Below are 21121 nucleotides of genomic sequence, written 5' to 3'. Positions count from 1 at the left end.
ATTGACCTGCTCCATTGGCCTTGTGGTTGGTAGGGCCACCTGCCTTCATATGTCCTGTCCTGGAGATTAGTGGGGAAGGAGCCCATGAAATCTCTGGCTCAGCCATCACTGGAAGTTTCTAGGCTTCCTGGGGTCTTACCATTCCTATGTTGGGGGAGCTGACCCAACACCGCAGACCCAGATGACTTTAGAAACACCAAGGCTTTCAAACCTGCACAGCCAGCTCTTCAATCCATGCATCGTTGTAGCCCGTGTCTCACCCAGGCTGGTTTCTTTCTACCAGCACATGCTCCCACTGCCTTTCCTGCCACATGTCTGTGGGAGCACGTCTTCAGGGAGCCTGATCTTCTGACTACCTCCCTGAGTGGAACATAGTTGAAGGCAGTTCCTTAACATCAATAATAATTCCAGGTCCACACATGAAATAGTTGCTGCCTTCTTCCTATTGTGGGTTGCCTGTTGCAACTCCCCTATCAGAGTCTGGCTGGGAAGGACAGACCAGAGATGTGTTCCTGTCCAGGATTTGGCTCTGTGATCTTTGGCAGTTGCATATCTATGGTGGTAGGAATGTTCTTTCCTCAGCTAGACCCTGCATTACCAGCAGACAGGAACATGTCTCCTCTATGGGTTGGTTTCGTCCACAATGACCAGACGGAGCAGGGCACAGGAGTCCTGGTTGGGTGAAGCTTTGAGGTCTGGGGTGAATTGCCCTGGGTTTGGTTCTCCCTGTGCTACCTTTCACTCCTGCCTTTTCCTGGTTTTAGGGTCAGGGGCTCCAGGCAGCTGCCGGGAGAAAGGGTGATGACCTCAAAGTGATTAAGGTGGAGGTCAACCCAGCCATCCAGAGACTTCAAGCAGAAATCACCAACCTCAAGAAACAGGTGGGACACCAGCGTGACAGTGGTAGCTTTTGAGGGGGTCGGGTTAAGATACATTGTTTTATTTCTTTATTTTTCTATATTTGCACATCTTCCATAATAAATTATGAAAGTGGACAAAAGAGAAGCCCAGCAAGGAGGTAGGTATCTGGTCTTCCGTGTCCCACTTACTGTCTGCTGATGGGTCCTGGCAGAGTGCTGCCCTGCAAACACCTTCCTGGGGGCAGAACAAAAGGGTGAGGTGGCCCTCAAACATACCCAGGACAAGCTGGCCGAGGTGGAGGCCGCCCTGCAGCAGGCCAAGGAGGACCTGGCCCGGCTGCTGTGTGACTACCAGGCTGCTGGGGGCCAAGCTGGCCTTGGATGTGGAGCTCTCCACCTACCACAAGCTGTTGGAGGGCGAGGAGGGTAGGTGGGTGACTCAGAGGAGAGAGAATGAGTGAGCGTCCATCAGCAGTGACCCGTGTCAGCCTTACCATCTGGATGCTGGGCAATTATTTAACTCACTTCTTCCTGAAACACAACCTGAGCTTTGTCAGTGGCGGGGAAGGGGGGTGTCTGGTTAGAGTGTTTCACCAGAGTGCATGTGATAGTACAGGCCCCAGCCCTGTATGCTGGAGTCCCTACCTCCTCCGAACTTTCCCTCTGGACCTCTGGACCAAAGGGCAAAGTGGGGAGGTTGCCCTACCATTGAGAAAGACAGAGAAAAAAAGGACTAGTTTTCCTTAGCTTTGCCCAGTCCGGGCACGGCTGCCCTGAGCCCAGGCTGGGGAAGGGTCAGAGAGGGACGCTCGGTTACCTCTGCTGGCAGAAGCATGTGTTATTTCTATTTAGCTTTGGAAGGTGGGCAAAAATGACACTTCCTTCCCCTCCTCTTTGAAGAAGCCCAGCTTCCGTTTTTAAAACAATTAACTTCAGGTCCCCGAGCCTTGCTTGGCAGCCAAGCAGGTGTCATTATTGCCCAATTAAGGAATAATAGTATTATTATCGTTATTGTTATAAGAATTATTATTAGGTAACGGCCAGAAGGTGTAGAGTGGGAAGCCGCAGCCTGGGGGCTCAGGTCACAAGGGCACTCTGCACCAGAATGTTGTTCCCAGCACAGCACGCGTGGAGTCCAGTGGAGTGGGATTGGGAGGACAGTCTCATCAGTTCCCTGTCATGAGGTCTGTTGGGAGCGCTGAGAGGAGGGAACATGGCCAGGCAGGGGATGGGCATAGCTCCTCGTTTGAGCAGGCACTAGGTGTCTAGAGAGGCAGCATTCATTCATTCGACATTTATTGAGCACCTACTATGTGCTACATCCTGTCCTTGATACTGATGCAAAAGGATGACCAGGACCTATGTATGGGGAAGGCAGGCAAGAGAATGTGCAGAGTCAGGGATGTAAGTGTTACCTAGGGAAGTCCCTATCAGGAGCAAGGGGCCAGATTAGCAGGATGGGGGGAACTTCCTTGATGAAGAGTCCTCAAGCTGAACCCTCAAACCTAAATGTTAAGGAGGAATTAAGGGAGTGTTTTAGACAGAAGTGCTATCTTCCGGTGATAGGAGCAGTACCCGGCACATAGTAGGTGGTCAATAAATATTGGTCGAAGGATTGAAGGAGCTTGACAAGAGCTTGGCCCTTCGGTCTCTTTCCCAGAAGCGCAATCTGGGGCAGCTGGGAGGAGGTGTGGCAGGAGAGGTTGATGAGGACCTTTCTGGGTAGAGTGACCAACTTGCTCTGTTTTCCTGGGATATTCTGGTTTTAAAACTGAGCATCCCATGTCCTAAGAACCCACTATGTCCCAGGCAAACCAAGATGGTGGCTCATCCTGCCACTTTGTTAGCTCCGGCAATTTGGACTCCATCCCGCAGCATAAAACAGTAGACCAATAAAGGGGCAAGAGTGTTTATCTAGCAGACAGAACGTGCCTGAGCCTGCCAGTTGTCCCCTACTACCCTCTCCCCTCTTCTCCTACAGAAATAGAAATTACAGATGAGCACATGGCCATACATACAGACTACATTTTCAAGCCCCCTTTGCAGAAAACTGTGGCTATGAAGCAAATTTGTGCACAACGGAATGTGAGTTGAAATCATATCATGCTGTGCCCTTAAAAGGTGGGGACCTTGAGTGTGGATTCAGTCTCTGAAGAAAAGAAAGTATGAAGAAGTTTAAGAAACTCTATAAGCTCAGGCTCTACCCCAAGCCTTTTGAATAAAAATCGCAGGGTTGAGTTGTTTTAAAAAGATTTTAGGCAATAGTAGGTAAGAGTGTGGGCTCTACAGTGAGCTGCCTGGCTTCCACTCTCAGTTTCCAGCTGTGTGGTCTTGTCCAAGTAACTTAACCTCTCTGTGTCTCAGTTTCCTTATGTATGTTGATCTTGCAGCATTTATCCAGCACTTAATATGTGCCAGGTGTTGTTTTGAGACTATTAATGTGGAGAGAATATTCTGCATTTGTTGGGTAGAGTATTCTATAAATGCCAATTAGATCCTATTGGTTGATAGTGTTGGCGAGTTCTTTTATATCCTTGATGATTTTTTTCTCTCGTGGTTCTAACAAGTGTTGAGAGAGGAATACTGACATCTCTAATTGTGGATTTGTCCATTTCTTCTTTTGGTTCTATCAATTTTTTCTTCACATATTCTGTAGCTCTTCCATTTTGTGCATACACATTAGCATTGCTGTGTCTTCTTGCAAGATTGGCCCTTTTACATGATATAATGCCTCTTTATGTTTCACAATTTTTTTTTGCTCTAAAGACGGCTTAGGGGCGCCTGGGTGGCGCAGTCGGTTAAGCGTCCGACTTCAGCCAGGTCACGATCTCGCGGTCCGTGAGTTCGAGGCCCGCGTCGGGCTCTGGGCTGATGTCTCGGAGCCTGGAGCCTGTTTCCGATTCTGTGTCTCCCTCTCTCTCTGCCCCTCCCCCGTTCATGCTCTGTCTCTCTCTGTCCCAAAAATAAATAAAAACGTTGGAAAAAAAAATTTTAAAGACGACTTAATCTGATGTTAATATAGCCACTTCTGTTTTCCTTTGATTAATATTTGCATGATGTATATTTCTCCATCCTTTTACTTTTAACTTGGATATATATTATACTTGAGGTAAGGTTTTTTTTTTTTTTGTAGATAGCATATAGTTGGCTAATGTTTTTTAGTAAGCCCTGACAATCTCTGTCTTTTAACTGGTGTATTTAGATTATATTTAATGTAATTATTAATCTGTTAAGGCATAGGTCTGTCATTTTATTTTTTTGTTCTCTGTGCTTCTCACTTCTCCCTGTTTTCCTGCCTTCCTGTGGCTGCTTGAACATTTTTTAAGAGCCCATTTTGATATATGTATAGTGTTTTAGAGTATATGTCTTTGTATACCTTTTTTAGTGGTTGCTCTAGGTATGATATATACGTAACTTATAACAGTCCACTGCTGTCATCATTTGACCGGTTCAAGTGAAGACACCTTAGCTCTTTATATTCCTTTTCTCTCCCTCCTTCATAATATAGTTTCTTAAACATTTCCTCTAAATACATTTAGAACCACATGAGTGTTATAATTTTTGCTTCAATGATCAAACATAATTTAGAAAATTCAAGAGGAGAAAGAAAGTCTATTGTATTTCCTCATATTTTTTTATTACCATGTTCTTTCTCCTCTTTCCTGATGTTCCAAGATTTCTATTATTATACTTTACTTTCTACTTAGAGAACTTCCATTAGCCATGCTTTTGAATTAGGTCTGCTGGTAACAAATCCTTTTAGTTTTCAATCATCTAAAAATGTTATGATTTCCCCTTCATTCCTGAAGGGTATTTTTGCTGGGTATAGGAAACTGTGCTGACAGTTTTTTGCTTTCAAGCACTTGAAAAAAAATTGTGCCAGTCTCTTCTAGCTTCCGTGGTTTCTGACAAGGCATCAGCTGCCCTTTGAAATTGTTTCCTTTATAGGTAAAGTGTTGTTTCTCTTTTCCTGCTTTCATAATTTTAATTCATCCTCAGTTTCCAGAATTCTGACTATGATATATCTTGGTGTATATTTTTTTAATGTATTCTGTTTGGATTTGTCGCCTTCTTGAATATTTAGATTTATATCCTTTGCTAAATTGGGGGAATTTTTAGTTCTTATTTGAGTACTTTTTTAGCCAGTCCTTTTTCTTCTCTCACAAAACTCCAATGACATGAATGTAAGATCTTTTGTTATAGTTCCTCAGGTCCCTGATGCCCATTTCCTTCCTTCCTCCCTCCCTTCCCTCTTCCTTCCTTCCTTCCTTCCTTCCTTCCTTCCTTCCTTCCTCCCTCCCTTCCTCCTTCCAACTTTCTTTCTTTCTTTCTTTCTTTCTTTCTTTCTTTCTTTCTTTCTTTCTCTTTCTTTCCTTTCTTTCTCTCTCTGTCTCTCTCTCCTCTCTGTTTTTCAGGTTGGGTAATTTCTGTTATTATATCTTATAGTTCACAGTCTTCTCTAGTCCCTATATCCTGCTGTTAATCTCGTCCTTTGAGGTTTTTTTTTACTTTGGTTATTGTATTTATCAATTCTAAACCTTCCACTTGGTTCTTCTTGATATGTATTTCTTTTCTGAGATTTCTATTTTTTTCATCTGCTTAGCATGTTCTTAATTGCTCTTGAAGCATTTTTATCATGGCTGCTTTAAAATATTCATCAGATAATTCTAACATCTTTGTCACTTTAGGTTGACATCTCTTAATTGTCTTTATTCATTCAGCTTGAGATCTTCCTTATTCTTGGTCTGCTAAGTGATTTTTTTATCCAAACCTGGACATTTTGGGTATTATGTTATGTTATGATCTTGTTTACGTCTTCTGTTTTAGCTGTCCTCTTCTGACATTGCCCTAGCAGGGGAAAGGATTGGGTGCCACACTATTATTGCCAGGTGGGGGTGGGAGTCAGGGATCCCCATGTGGTATCCACTGATGTTGGATGGACCTGGGACAATTTTCTATTTGTGGGGATGAAAGTCCCAGCTTCTGCTTTGGCCTTCCCTGCCATCACCCAGTTGCCAGAGGAAGGGGGCAGTTGAGGTGCCTCATTATAGGCTGGTGAATCTAGGCTTCCTGCTCAGCTTTTGTTGGAGTAGGTGGGGGTGGGACCTCAGTGTTCTTTGTAATGTTTGGCTAGAATAGATTCCTTTCTGTTTCTGAGTTTTGTCTTTCTAGACTGCCCTATTCTTGAATATTTCTCTCTAGAGAGTTAGACTTCTGCAGGGTTTTTGAAAAAAATTGTGCCCTTCCAGGCTGTTGCCTTCTTTTGCCCCAAGTCTGGGATGTATGAAACAAATAGGAACCCCAGAGAATTCACCACCATGCCATTCCTTGGCTCCCAAGATCCCTATCCAGTATGACTTCTTTTCTCCACCTTTCAGAGTCTTCTCATGTCATATATATATATATATATATATATATATATATATATATATAGTATTCAGGTTTTAGTTATAGTTAGTGGAAGAAGAGTGTTCACACTATTTCTTCTGCTCTAGCAGCATCAGAAGAAAGGAAAAGTATGTCTATTCCATCTTTCTGAATTACAGATCCTACATATTCTTCTATAACATGATTTTACTGCCTCTGTGGGTGATGGGAGGTTGATTTCCTGCTTCTTGTGTGCTGCACCCATCAGGGATGCCTGCCTAGAGGTGAGCAAAGGCTAATGGCAGCACTGACCTCTGTGGGAAGTGGGTGAAGGTTAGGTAAGAGTTCAGCTGGCATCAAGTTTCCCCTGGCAAGAGCAGTGCAGGATGTGAAGCAGAAGTGGCCCACTTAAGGGAGTTTTAAAGACAGATGCTAAGGATCCTGTCCTTAGGAGGAATGATTTCAAGAGGGCATTGAAGGGGCATTGTGTCCCTCCATGACTTCCTGAGAGTCCCTCACTCCTGTGGTCCTGGGATGGAAACAGGGAGGATAGGGTGTGGGTCTCATCCTTAGGAACGTTTCTGGCTATTGAGGGAGATTGGTACACTTTGGGGACACATGTGAAAAAATAGGTACAGTCTGGGAGGCTGACCAGAGAGGAGAGTTGAATTGAGATGTGACAAGAGAAGTTTTGCCGGGGTATCCATATGGCAGGTTCACGGGGAGGAAAGACTGTGATGGGAGAGGGGAAGTGAAGGCCATGCAGAGTGGAGGCTGGCTGTGGGTTACCACTCACACACCACCCCACAGAGCTGACGTTCACAGTGTAGCCACTGGCTGTCAGCCTTGAGGGAGGGATCTCAAAGCTTGTGACAGCAGTCTGTAGTTTTGCCATGGGTCTGAATCATGTCTACTCTGCCGCTGGTGTGCTGAAAGGAGCCAATTAGGGAGGGATTCTGGCTGGGACACTGTATCCTCATCACAATACAGCTTTGTTGGTGTTCACTCATCATGCCTTATGAAGAAATCGCAAAGGGATAAAACCTTTGTGCCTAAGTGAAGAAAGATGGAAAAGATGGAAAGATGGAAAAGAAAGCCAAGTGCTATTACTGGTGTGAAATTGACATCATCGAAGAAAAAGATTATTCTTCTTTTTTCAAATGTTTATTTTTTGAGAGAGAGAGAGAGAGAGAGAGAGAGAGAGAGAGAGAGAATGAGTGGGGAAGGGGCGGAGAAAGAAGGAGGCACAGAATCTGAGGCAGGCTCCAGGCTCTGAGCTGTCAGCACAGAGCCTGACATGGGGGCTTGAACCCATGAAGTGCAAGATCATGACCTGAGCTGAAGTCAGAGGCTTAACTGACAGAGCCACCCAGGTTCCCTAGAAAATGATTATTCTTAACTAAAAATAGTTGTTTTGTATAAAAAGAGAAGGGGAGGTTGAATTTGGCAATTGCTTGGTTCTACAGTAGAGACATAACATGGGCGTATTATAATATATAATTCAGAAGAGGGCTAGAGTATCTGGACAGAAGTAGAAAAGAGGGATTGGTAAACTGTTCATTCAAGCACTCTGGCTGCTGAAATAACTGCATTTTTATGGAGGATATTATATACTGTGAATACACTTGGGATTTGGGAACAATGAAACATTTGGGTCACATACTTTGGTGTTGTCAAGGCTCTAATGAAATGTGAGTGTCTGTCCTCACCCCTAGAATTGTGAGCTAGGCTTCTGTCTTACAAATTTATGACCCCAGAACCTAACACAGTAACTGGGACAGAGTCAGCCCTTAACAGAGGGCTGTTATGGGATGGATGGATGAATGAATGGGTAGGTCAGTGGGCAGGTGGACAGACAGATGGACAAATATGGCCTTCATAGCTCTGTATGTAGGGTCAGAAGACCAGACCAGGGACTCTCAAAGTGAAGGCTTTCATTTTGTTGGGTGTTTGCATCCTCTGGGATTCATACAAAGAAAGGGCTCATGAAATGTTTGCAATCCTCAGTTCTCTGAGCCTCAGTTTTCCCATTTGTGAAATGTGGGTTATCATACTCCTCCCCAAGCTGACTGAGTGGACTCAGTGAGATTCAGTGTGCAAGGAGCTCTTTTAATGCTGTAAGTGCTTTACTAGTGTTGGCTATTGTGAATGGTAGCAATGCCATTATTTCAAGGTCAAGGGTGGGATGGCGGGAACGCACAGCAGCAAAGAAGCCTGACTGCACAGGGGAGCGTAAGACCTGCCTGGGAGGGCACAGCAGAGGCCCTGGATTCGTAGTGGGTCAGCCTTGAGAACTGTCTCCAGGAGCCCTGGGAAGCCAGGCCACAAAGCCTTTTCTTAACCACATAAAAGCAGCTCAGCCAGGGTCCCTGATCTGATGCCGGTAGAGCTGTGAGATCTCTCACAGATGACTCTGTCAATTAAAGGTCTTCCTCTGCACCCCGGCAATCCAGCCTCCCCACTCCCTGGGAAAGGGCAACCGAGGCTGTGACAAATCTCCCAGCCAAGATCTTTCTAGGGATAATTTGGTTAGGCTAATTATCCCATGTTAATTAGATAAGACTCAAATTACATGAGCAAGACATGCAAACCCAGCACTTTGGGGATTTTCAAGTTATTTGCCTGGTGTCTCTGATTTTGCTAGGAGAAAATGATTTTTTGCTCCCAGGCAAACTAAACCCTCAAATTAGGGCAGTGGTTCCCTCCTGAGCCTTATAAAGGGTGAGCCTGAGACTGTAGGCTCATGAATTGCGTCTCAGCTAAGGGTTAGCGTATTATTCCATCTCTCTGGCCTCCCCAGCATGAACCGCCAGTTCACCTACAAGTCGGGGGCTGCCGCCAAGGGGGGCTTCAGCGGCTGCTCAGCAGTGCTCTCAGGGGGCAGCTCATCCTCCTATCGGGCAGGGGGCAAAGGGCTCAGCGGGGGCTTTGGAAGCCGGAGCCTCTACAGCCTGGGGGGTGCCCGGAGCATCTCACTCAACATGGCCAGTGGCAGTGGGCGGGCAGGGGGCTATGGGTTTGGTCGAAACCGGGCCAGTGGCTTTGCTGGCAGCATGTTTGGCAGTGTGGCCCTTGGGCCCGTGTGTCCAACTGTGTGCCCTCCAGGAGGCATCCACCAGGTCACTGTCAACAAGAACCTCCTGGCCCCCCTCAACGTGGAGCTGGACCCTGAGATCCAGAAAGTGCGCAGCCAAGAGCGGGAGCAGATCAAGGCTCTGAACAACAAGTTTGCCTCCTTCATCGACAAGGTGGGTCTCTTTGGAGCAAGCCAAGCATAGACCCCCTTCCTTCTTCTACTTCTGCTGCCCTCAGGTGGCTTTCTATCTGAGACAGGCACCTCCCCAAGATGCAGACACAGCAAGAACTGAGTAGGGAGGAACTGGACCAACCTGGACGTCAGGACTGAGGGTGGGGGTGGACAGAGGGGCAGGAAGAGCCAGGGAGCTTGATTTGGGAATGTTCCCAAGAAGCAGGGCAAGTGGCCTCAGAGTTGAGAAGTAGGAGAATGACAGTTTATGAAACTAGGAAGCCAGACAAAGGAGAGGCCCATGGCAGCCGAGGATTTCTATAAAGCCATGAGACCCAATGTCTCCTCTCATGGGACCCAGAGCAGCTCAGATCCTGGTTGAAAGATGGACTCATAGACTATAATACACCCAATCTATGGGGGAAGGCAGATGGGGAGGACAATGTACTAGAGCAGTGGTCCTCAAAAGTGCTCCCTGAACCAGCAGCATCAGCATCATCTGGGCACCTGGAGAAATGAACATTCTCAGGCTCCAACTCATACCTACTGAATCGCAAGCTCTGGCAGTGGGGCCCAGGAGCCCCCAGGTGATGTTGATGGCCACTTGAGTTTGAGAACCCCTGAGGAAAAAAGGGGTAGCAGGGCCTTGAGAAATAGAGACTTCCTGAGCTCAGGGGGGCAGGGGAAGCTCACCAAGGGTGGCAGTGAGTAGGGTGGCAAAGTGTGAATAGGAGTTCACTGGATGGAGGTGGGGAAAAGAAACCTAGAGAGAGGGAGAAGTCCCGTGTAGCATGGTAGGACTTGTTTGAAGAATGGGGAGAGCTTGCCTTTGTGTGAGTATTGGGTGAGTGGTGGAGGAGGGGGAGGAGGGGTGGGCACACAGTGAAGAGCACAGGGAGGAATTTGGACTGGACTCTGCAGGTGATGTGGAACCACCGGACCATTTTGAATAAGGGAATGGTATGGTATTTGTAAGCTACAGCTTGAGAATGCTGGTTCTTCCCCCAGATTAATGCTCTGAGACCAGAGAGTTGGACATGAAAGCAACATGGGAGGGCCCAAGATCCCCAGTCAACTGAGTGCTTGCCTCTGGCTGGGCTGGGAGATGCCATGATGGAGGAGACAGAGAGCAGGCAGAGCACAGTCCAGGCTACCTGGCCCTGAGCAGAGGTGCCCAAGAGTGCGAAGGCCAGTACAAGGCCAGCTTACACATCTAGGGACTTGGCTGCCCATGGACACAGGTCCCTGCAGATTTAGACATTTACTAGTGGTAAATAAAGATGATGAGCCCCTGCCCAATATCAGAGGCTGTCCCCACAAAGAGAACCTCAGTCAGACAAAGGGCCCTGGATGGGGAAGGGTGTGAGGGACATTTTCTAAGTCCGGAGGCCTACGCTTTAAGCTAATGTAGTGTAGGACAACACAACCACAGCCCAGGAAAGGAAACCCCACAGGCCCTCCCTGTTGAAAGAGTGCCTGTTGATTTGGGTCCCAGGTGCGGTTCCTGGAGCAGCAGAACCAGGTGCTGGAGACCAAGTGGGAGCTGCTACAGCAGCTGGACCTGAACAACTGCAAGAACAACCTGGAGCCCATCCTCGAGGGCTACATCAGCAACCTGCGGAAGCAGCTGGAGACGCTGTCCGGGGACAGGGTGCGGCTGGACTCGGAGCTGCGGAGCATGCGGGACGTGGTGGAGGACTACAAGAAGAGGTGAGCAGGACCCCATGCCCGGGCTGGCTGGCCTGCCAGAGCTGGGCTTTCCCAGCAGGCACTGGGACACTTGCTCAGGGGCACTGATCTTGGGTGACAGTGGCCCGTCCTGAGTTCCCCTGCCTTGGCAAGATGAGGGCCCTCTCTGGGTGACTGGGCAGTCTGGACAGTGGATAGTCAGCCTCTCAGGCAGTGGTAGGGCTGTTCTTGCAAGTGGCCACCTCCTTGGCACACTCCCTTCTGCTTCCCACTTGAGAAAGCCTCTCAGCTCCTAAGCTCGCTCAGAGGTCCCCCAAATTTCCAGGAACCACCCCTTCCCCAAACCAGCAAGTCAGGGAGTTGGAGTTTCTCTCATTGTCTTCAGGTCCTGGACATTTGGGCCATGCTCCTTCTTCCTGTCCGGGGACAGTTCTAGGTTCCTTTAGATTCACACTTTGGGATGGGGTGAGGTTACTAGCAAGGTGTCAGGCAGCTGGAGTGATGCAAGAATCATGGCTACAAGGGATAGCAGCATGTTCCTGTGATTTGGACACTGAATGGGAGGAGGAAGAACCTAGTTACTCCCCAGGCATCAGGGGGAATCCAGACCCAAAATCATCTGGTCCCCTGACCTGGGAGGGAGTTACTTTCAAACCCTGTCTACAAGCGCTGGCCACCTAGTCCTAGTGAGTGGGACAGATTTGCAAAGATGTAGAATAGTAGCTGCTAAAAGATACATAGAGTGGACACCTCTTTTCTGTTTTTGTGATGAGAACACACACACACACACCTTGCTCATGGGATGCTTTTTCTATAGGTATGAGGAGGAAATTAACAAGCGCACAACTGCCGAGAATGAATTTGTGGTGCTTAAGAAGGTGAGGAGGAGGTGCATGTATATGCCTGTCACCTGGCGGTGGGGCATGGAGGGCGGGGGAGGTAACAGAGAGGAAACTGAGGTCTGTGCTCCTTGTAGAACGACCAGGATCTGAAGTGCCAGACGAAGATGGAAGGATGTGTTGCTTGGGATATCTTGGGACACCTAGATGTTTACCTAGAATACATTACCTTGTCAGCTTTAAAAAAAATGTTTTTTTTTTAACGTTTATTTATTATTGAGAGACAGAAAGAGAGCATGAGCAGGGGAGGGACAGAGAGAGGAGGAAACACAGAATCCAAGGGAGGCCCTAGGCTCCGAGCTGTCAGCACAGAGCCCAATGCGGGGCTCGAACCCACCAACTGCGGGATCATGACCTCAGCCAAAGTCGGACGCCCAACCAACTGAGCCACCCAGGCACCCCTACCTTGTCAGCTTTTTATATTTGGCGTCGATGGGTGAGAGCCCAGATGTGGATAGCCAATGTCCAGGTTATGTCCACTTTGGCTTGGGGAACAGGACGTGCTTTGGGGAGGGCTGCACGCTTACTTTCCAGCTCTGCCTGTCTCTGGCAAAGTGCTGTGGCTGCCTTGGGCTCTGACTGCCAAATGACCCCCTGTAGGAGATAGCTCTCCCGTAGCCTCTCTTTGAGAAATAGGGGGAGGAACAGGATTCCATCTTGGATGGGGGCAGATGAGTTCCAGAGGCTCGCAGTGAGTCTTGGTTGGAAGTTATGTTCCTGCCCTCTGAGGCCTCACTCCATTCCCGGGGGCAGCTCATCTCAGTGTTGGTGCTTCGATGTCAGTTCCTGGGAGAGCCCTTTCTGGGCTTGAAGAAGGGCGATATCAGGGGGTCTCTGGATTCCTTTAGGATGTGGATGCGGCTTACATGAGCAAGGTGGAACTGCAGGCCAAGGTGGATGCTCTGGATGGAGAGATCAAATTCTTCAAATGTCTGTATGAAGGGGTAAGTCTCCATCCCCCAGCCCCATCCCTAACTCTGTCTTCTGGAAGACAGACATGTGAATGAGTGGTTACTCATTCCTTGTAACTTTAAGAGCCCAGGGGATCTCCAGCATTTGGATGCTGGGGGGCATGTAGATCAAAGGAAAGCATGACATCTATCCTGTTGCCTTCAAATGATGTGGACCATCAGTCCCAGCCTGGGACTCCCAGTCACAGTCTCACATCTTTGAGGAAGCCATGGGTCCTTGATACACTGATGTTCAGCTAAGGATATTCTCATTTCTGCCTGTCTTCTGTCTGCCACTTGGGGTGTCTCCCTGGGTCTTGAACAGGAATCTCTAGGGATAAATGTGGGGGAGTCCTCACACCCTTTCTACTACCTCTGATCATCTGGCTTAAAGCCTGATCTTGTTGGCCAAGCATATGTGGGCTCCTGTGTCCTTAGTGTCTCTTGTGTGGTGGCCAGGCTGTTTCTCCTCTATATTTTCGACTCCTGACCTGTTTCAAGTGACAGATAGATGGGCTGTTTTCTTCTTGGGCTGCTTCCAACTCATTCAGCAGTTTTCAGATGTGGTACTGAAACATCTGGGCTGGGGGGCTTTGGAGAATACAGCTTGTCTCTACTTGGGAGGCTCTAGGGGCTCTCTATGAAAGGGTCATCACCTTGGCCTTCGTCCATCCACAAATAGCATTTCATGTTTCCTTCCTTCTCATGTAGGAGATTGCTCAGATCCAGTCCCATATCAGTGACACATCTGTCATCCTGTCCATGGACAACAACCGGAACCTGGACCTGGACAGCATCATCACTGAGGTCCGCGCCCAGTATGAGGAAATAGCCCTGAAGAGCAAGGCCGAGGCTGAGGCCCTGTACCAGACCAAGGTGGGCTGAACACCTCCTCAGAGTCCATGGCCCACCATGGTCCACACATTTGTCGGGAGCATGGCACTGTCCTGGGTTCTGGGGTACTCCCAAAGGGAAGAGAAGATGAAGCTCTTGGACTAATCCACAAAGACTGGGGCAGCCATTGACAGACACCCATGGCTGATTGCAAATGAATGTGGCATAAACAGAGTCCTGGATGCTGGGGAGACAGAGGTTAGGGGGCCAAGTGGGACAGGTCAGTACTGACTTCCTGAAGGCTGAGGGGTTTGAACTGAGTCTGAGAGGGAGGAAAACATGGGTAGTTAGCATCTCCACTCTTCCATTAATTACAATAAATTAGGGGGTCTCTTGAATGTCATCTGAGATCAGGTAATTCCTACCTTTCATTCAAGTCCAATTACAAGGATAAAGGGGGAGTATGATCCTAACTCCTTTAATGGGTCGTGGGTGGGGAAATGATTCTTTAGATAATTTAGTTTCTCAGATCAGATGGCAACTTCCTAATTGTTCCATGCTATTTATTGGGTTCCTTCCCAGGGGAAATTCACACACTTGAGACCTTATCTTATCTCTCCCCCTGCCTCCTTGCTACCATAGGGACAGAAAGATGTGGTCAGCAGGGTTGGGAGGAAGAGAGGGAGGTCCAGGCAACAGCACAGGCCAGGGCTCCTTGATAAGTGTTCAAACCCAAGTTTCCAGTTCCCAAGTCCCTCCACGTGACTGTTGCAAGCCAGTTTCAGGGACGGCCATGTGGCCCAGGCACTCTGGATTGTCAGTGGCCAGTGCTTAACCCCAAACTCCTTCCAGAAGAAGTATGGGGTTATCCATACCTGCAAGTCTCCAATTGGAGCTAAGCCCATACTGACCAGAGTTTCATTAGTGTAGTTCTAGCAACAGAATTAGAAGGGCTTCTTCTTCTTCTTCCCTTTTCAAAGATGAAGAAGGCAGGGATCAGGGCATTTAAGTAATTTGCCAAGGTCACTTAGCTGGGAATAAATGGAGCTGGATTTGAATCTAGATGACTGACTACAAATTCCACAGTGTTCAGACAAAAGATCAGGACATGACTCTGTTAAGAAGCATTTATAGTGACGACTTAGGATGGGCCAGGAACAGAGTGGAGAAGGACACTGGTCTGTTTGCTTCAGAAGGAGCCTGCTTGGTGTCAGAACTTAGGGAATTAGTGCCTCCCTCCCTGTCCGTTTGTAGGGAGGGCCATCCTCCTCACATAGACTTGCAGAGAAGCAGGGAAAGACCACCTGTCCTGCCCCAGTGTTTATCATCCCAAGATTAGTACCAAAGATAAAACACAGGAACATAGTGAGAAGCCTCTTTGTCTTCCAGGGGACCTGGCATTTTTAAGAGGAATCCTGGCTCTAGGGCCTTGTTAGGGTCAGATATGACAACCCATAAGGCCAAGCACCAGTTACACAGAGAGAAGCAGTGTGCAGTCACCAGAGTTCTGAGTGTCACACTTTTCCAAGTTCCTCATAAGCCAGATTCTGGGGTAGAACTAAAATATTCTCTATTGACTGTTCAATGGATGACATCAAGGCGGGAGTGATCCCAAACTAGTAGATGACCTCAAATTCATGGCTAGTGGTGTTAGACTAGCAGAATATACCAACACACACGCGTGTGCACGCGCGCGCACACGCGCGCGCGCACACACACACACACACACACACACACACACACACACACACAATGTTCCTCCATTCCCAGAAGCAGTTCCAGTAGCCCACAGCCCAGCTGAGCTATAAAGGGCAGGAAGTCACAGAGAATACAGGTCCCTGTCATCCAGTCATGCTAAATCTGATGGGGAAGACACAGAAAGGTGTGCTTATAGTACAGTGTGGTAAGATCTATGAACTGGAGTGGTAGGAACTACGGAACCAGAAGTACACCCAATCAAGGAAGATCAAGGAAGGCCTTCCGGAGGAAGCTGATCTGCTTTGGCTGAGTTGGAACTAGCTAGGGAAAAAGGGAAAATGGATGAGAAAGGGTTTTCCAGGTGGAGGTAGAGCCTCATGCAAAGTCTCAGAGACTTCAGAGCACAGGGACATTTAGGGAACAGTTCAGCACAAGTGTAGAGGCCGATGGGCAGGGGTAGCGAAAGATGAGTCTGGAGAGACTGGTGGATGCAAATCTCAAAGCACCTTGATGCCATGCTCATGGTTTGAATTTGACCTTGACTTTGAAGGGCTATCAGTAGAGCAGTGTCATAGTTGGAGTTGTATGTTATATGGTTGCAGTATGGAGAGGAGAAGACTTTCAACAGTCCTTAGGGCCAAATGTAACCATCAGTGAGAGAACTGTGCTTAAGACAAACAAATAAATCCCATGAACAGATAGATGTTCGAGTGGGGGGCTGTTGACAGGCCTGGTGAAGTTGGGGACCCCTACCCACCTCTGTCACACTCTGAAGGCAAAGGCACGGTCTGCCAGGCTGAGCTCCACCAGGCCTGAGTCAAGGTCTCTGATTTGCCCCCTGTCCTTCTAGTTCCAGGAGCTCCAGCTAGTAGCTGGCCGGCATGGGGATGACCTCAAGCACACCAAGAATGAGATCTCCGAACTGACTCGGCTTATCCAAAGGCTGCGCTCAGAGATTGAGAGTGTGAAGAAGCAGGTGAAGGGGCTTTGGAGGTTCCTGGCTCACTCTCCAGGGAGGTGTGAATGGTCTATCACACATACTCCCCCAGGCCTCTCTCCTACTCTACATCCTTCATCTCAGAACCCACTTTCTCAGGTGGAGCCCCTGATCTCATCCTCCACACTTACCTCCCATCTGAAATCTGGAACAATTGGAAAGGTCTTTTCAGAAAGCCAAGTGGCTAAGAGTAAGAATCTCCCCTGACCCAGTTGAGGGGACTCTATCTATCACCATGGATGTGGCTTTGCTGTAGGAATTGGGGCCAGACAGAGGAGGGTCCGACCACAGTCAGCACACGGGGGATGAGGGGTGAAATGAGGCTTGGAGTGCCTGCCCTTAGAACTTAGGGGAAAATGCTACCTCCTGTCCCGCAGTGCTCTAACCTGGAGATGGCCATCGCCGATGCCGAGCAGCGGGGCGACAGTGCCCTGAAGGATGCCCGGGCCAAGCTGGACGAGCTGGAGGCTGCCCTGCACCAGGCCAAGGAGGAGCTGGCCCGGATGCTGCGGGAGTACCAGGAGCTCATGAGCACGAAGCTGGCCCTGGACGTGGAGATCGCCACCTACCGCAAGCTGCTGGAGGGCGAGGAGTGCAGGTGGGGGGGCAGGGAGGGTCTTAGAGCTGGAAGAACTTTTGGACTTTTCTGACTCAGTTTCCCAGAGTGTGGGGGAGGTTGCTGGAGTGGCTGGAGATGCTTTTCAGGTCATGACAAACAGCTTTTAAACAGCATCTGGTCAGTCAATGAGACAGCAATCTCCTTTATGGTTTTCCTGCCAGTCTCCAGACCACAACAGGGAGAAAGTCTTAGGATGGTTCTGTTGTGTCTTTAACACCGCTCGGACCCTTGCAAATATCCTTATAAGTAAAGAGATACTAGATCCCAGGTTCAGAGCCTCGGGAAGGCAACAATATCTAGCCCTAAAGTTTTAAACTGCTTTATTTTCATTATATTTATTTTTACTGCTACTGTTTTTTTTTTTTTAAATCCTTTTTGATCAGGTAGTGTTGGTTTTCTATTTACCCTGGTGAAGGAAAATGTCTTAAAACAATTTTTTTTAATTTATTTATTGAGAAAGAGAGAAAGAGAAAGTGAGCGAGCACGTGAGTAGGGGAGGGGCAGAGAAAGAGGGAGAGAGAACCCCAAGCAGGCTCCACACTGTCAGTGCAGAGCCCAATGTGGGGTTTCACCTCACAAAACCATGAGATACGATCTGAGCCAAAGCCAAGAGTTGGACGCTTAACAGACTGAGCCACCCAGGAGCCCCATAAAACTTCTTGTTAAGAGAAATGCATTTTTTTTGGTATAAAAGGCAGAGTCCATGAAAAATACTAAGTATGTAACGGTGTGAGTCGTACAGGTTCACAGCACGTCAGAGTGAGGTACATAAAACACTGACATGTGAAAAGCTTGTTCTAACTGAGCGCCATTGTAGCGCTGAGACCAGCAGAGGAGAAGTTACTGGTCCTAAAATCAGACGGTTATTTCCTTAGGGGCACCTTCTGATGCTAGCATTTCCACACGTGTATTTATTCAGGCAGTAGCCTCCCAGGAATGAATAAATAGGATAAAGAGAAACCCAGAGGAGGGGCCCTGAGAGGTGCTGTTGTTGGGGGTCCCGAGTTTGCAGGTTGGCACGTGTCTGACGTGGGAAGGGTAGACTGGGGGGCGGGGCAGAGCAGAGACATGCAGGTGCAGTGATGACATCTGGCCAGTTGGAGGGGTTCGTGGAGGCTGGACTCATGTGGCTGATGATCTCGAGCTGCGGTGTGGGGAACTTGGATTCCAAGCGTTGGAGACTTACCTCCCCTTTTCTCTCTGCACAGGATGTCTGGAGAACACACCAATTCTGTGAGCATTTGTGAGTATTTCATGCCTCTGGGGGAATATTTGTAGCCCATTAACGAACACAGAGGAAATGGGTGCCTGCCTCCGGGCCCCCATGGGCTCTGCCTGGTAGATCACCTGGTCACAACCCCCTTCCTCGCTAAGACCTGTTTCCTCTTCCTCCGTGGAGCTCCCACTGGCAGCTTCCCGTCACATTCTGGTATTTCACATGGGCCCCTTCCCCAGAGATCTCACCTATGCTGGGACAAAACTCTCAGCCCACCCTCTTCTGCCTCCCCCGTCCCATGACAGCTCTCCTGCATGATGGAAGCTGTGAGCAGGAAGAGCCCACCTCCTCACTGAGAGCCGAGACCTGTGCTCAGGCACGCTGTGCACGACCAGTGTGAGCGCTGGCTCCACAGAGGTCAGCCTGGTCTCCTAAGACGGGCCAGCAAAACTTCCTGAAATCAAGCAATCCGGAAGTTCTTTGAAAAAAATTAAGAGCATATTCTAAAGTTAAATGAGAGCCCTATTGGCTTATGTGATGCTTCAGGGGACACTCTTGGTACTCCTGTTTGTTCAGAGAAGGAGAACATGCCCAATTTGGGGATCCTGTGGGATCTGGGCTAGATTTTCCAGTGCCTGAGCTGCTCAGGAATTGAGCATATATCCTTAGAGTCCACAGTTGACGTGAAGCATTTGCTTAAGAGGGAGACATTTAAGCTAGTTGCGGGTGGGAGATTGGAGGGGACTTGGTGTCACCCCTGTCCTGGGACATACACTTATCACTCCTCCCTCCACCCCCACAGCAGTCATCAGCAGCACGGTGGCCGGGACCACGGGCACAGGAGCTGGCTTTGGTTTCAGCGGTTCTGGCACCTTTGGTTACCGGCCCAGCTCTGTCTCGGGGGGCTACGGCATGCTGTCCGGGGGCTGTGTCACTGGCAGTGGGAACTGTGGCCCCCGCGGGGAGGCCAAAACCAGGCTGGGCAGTGCAAGCGAATTCAAGGACGCCCAGGGGAAGACCTCAGCTCTGAGCTCCCCCACCAAGAAAACCACAAGATAAAGTGAAAGTGTATTTCCCCACTGTCCACCTCACCCTGGTTTCCTCTGGACTCCCTTCTCCAGGAGGACACTCCTGCATCACATTTATCATCGTCTCCTTCTTGCTTTTCCTTGCCACTGACATTCCCTCTCTTCTACCTCCTGCCTTAGTCTTCCTTCGTTCAGAATCTGGATTCTAGCCCATCCTGCTGCCTCCATACTAAGAGACTCCCTAACTCAGGCTCCCCTTCCTGAAGCATTGCCAAGGATGAAGACCCAGATCTTTCCCTGGCCCGCACAGCCCCTTGCAGAGAAAGGTCTCTCTCAGCAGTACCCCCTTCCACACACAGCCTGGCCTTAGGGAGTTATTTGACCACACGCTGCCTGGGTTCATGAGATTACAGGGCCACCGACAGACCCACAAAGACTGTCTCCTGTTACAGCAACAGCAGCTCAGGCAAAACACTAGGTTACGGGTTCTATCTTGCATGGCCCCTACACGTTTACAGAGCTGGGAGTAGCCCTGGAGATTGGTCTTATCCATGAAGGGATTTGTGCCTTCAATATGTGAGTTCCTGTCCTTGTTCAGGTCTTACCTCTCTAATTCCCGCATCTCACCAATAAACTTAATAAAACTCATGCAGGACCAGGCTGGTTCTCTCTTCTACGGGAATCCTCATCTCAGACCACCTATTTTCTTCTTCTTCTTTTTTTTAATGTTTATTTATTTTTGAGAGAGAGAAAGAGAGAGAGAGAGAGAGAGCAGGGAGGCACACACACACACACACACACACACACAGAGAAAGAGAGAGAGAGAAAGAGAGAGGAAGCAGGGTCCAGGCCCTGAGCTGTCGGCACAGAGCCCGACATGGGGCTCGAACCCATGAACCATGAGATCATGACCCAAGCTGAAGTTGGACGCTTAACCCACTGAGCCACCCAGGAGCCCCTCAGACCACATATTTTCTATCTGTGGAGGTAAATGACCTGAAACCTGGGGCATCGAGGTCTGGTGTGTTCCACAGCACCCCAGAGTATCTTTTAATCTGAGAGAAAGATCCTTGCATGGACTGCAGGATCCCACTGGATTTTGTGATACCCTGGAGTCATTTCTTACCCCATCCCCAGTAGCTGCGCCTTCAAGTCATGTTTTTCTCAAGCCAGTGCTCCAGTGAACAGGCAATCTTAAAGAACGTGCTGCTTATCAGCAGGGGGAGGGAGGCAGCATTTATCTTGTGGCAGGATTTAAAATTGATCAAGAGACAGAAGGAAGCCAGTTCTGGAAAGCCTGGGGCTCGAGTTATGGCTGCTCCCTGATCTCTGGGAAAAGGCTGAAGTAGATGGTCTTCAAAAAATTGTTTTTCAATGTCTGTTTGTTTTTGAGAGACAAAGACAGAGTGCAGGTGGGGGAGGGGCAGAGAGCAAGGGAGACACAGAATTGGAAGCAGGCTCCAGGCTCTGAACTGTCAGCACAGAGCCAGACACAGGGCTCGAACCCACGAACTGTGAGATCATGACCTGAGCGAAAGTGGACGCTCAACCGACTGAGCCACCCAGGCGCCTCCAATTGGTTTAATTCTTTTTAAAAAAATTTTTTTCTTAACATTTATTTATTTTTGAGAAGAGAGAGACAAGGGCATGAACAGGGGAGGGTCAGAGAGAGAGGGAGACACAGAATCCGAAACAGGCTCCAGGCTCTGAGCTGTCA

General features: G+C 48.7%; 1 protein-coding gene across 2 annotated transcripts; it reads left to right on the top strand.

The window, feature by feature from the left end:
* Window positions 1–8962: 8962 nt before the first annotated feature.
* KRT73 (keratin 73) lies at window positions 8963–20052 on the top strand. Of its 2 annotated transcripts, none has more exons than XM_019833854.2 (9): window positions 8963–9475; window positions 10970–11184; window positions 11981–12041; window positions 12911–13006; window positions 13724–13888; window positions 16395–16520; window positions 16919–17139; window positions 18369–18403; window positions 19182–20052. In XM_019833854.2, exons 1-9 carry the CDS (start codon window positions 9029–9031, stop codon window positions 19433–19435), a joined length of 1620 nt encoding a protein of 539 aa, XP_019689413.2. In that variant the 5' UTR covers window positions 8963–9028; the 3' UTR covers window positions 19436–20052.
* The last annotated feature ends 1069 nt before the right edge of the window (window positions 20053–21121 follow it).

The sequence above is a fragment of the Felis catus genome, chromosome B4, assembly GCF_018350175.1.
Source record: "Felis catus isolate Fca126 chromosome B4, F.catus_Fca126_mat1.0, whole genome shotgun sequence".
NCBI lineage: Eukaryota > Metazoa > Chordata > Mammalia > Carnivora > Felidae > Felis > Felis catus.
The sequence above is the reverse complement of the archived record's forward strand: the minus strand, read 5'-3'. Positions and strand labels throughout refer to the sequence as shown.

Bases quoted from the DNA above. Each gene is read 5' to 3' on its own strand.
- KRT73 (XM_019833854.2), top strand. From the start codon at position 9,029: ATGAACCGCCAGTTCACCTACAAGTCGGGGGCTGCCGCCAAGGGGGGC. The intron at 12,042-12,910 runs GTGAGGAGGAGG...GGATTCCTTTAG, and splicing joins AATTTGTGGTGCTTAAGAAG to GATGTGGATGCGGCTTACAT. The intron at 13,007-13,723 runs GTAAGTCTCCAT...CTTCTCATGTAG, and splicing joins TCAAATGTCTGTATGAAGGG to GAGATTGCTCAGATCCAGTC.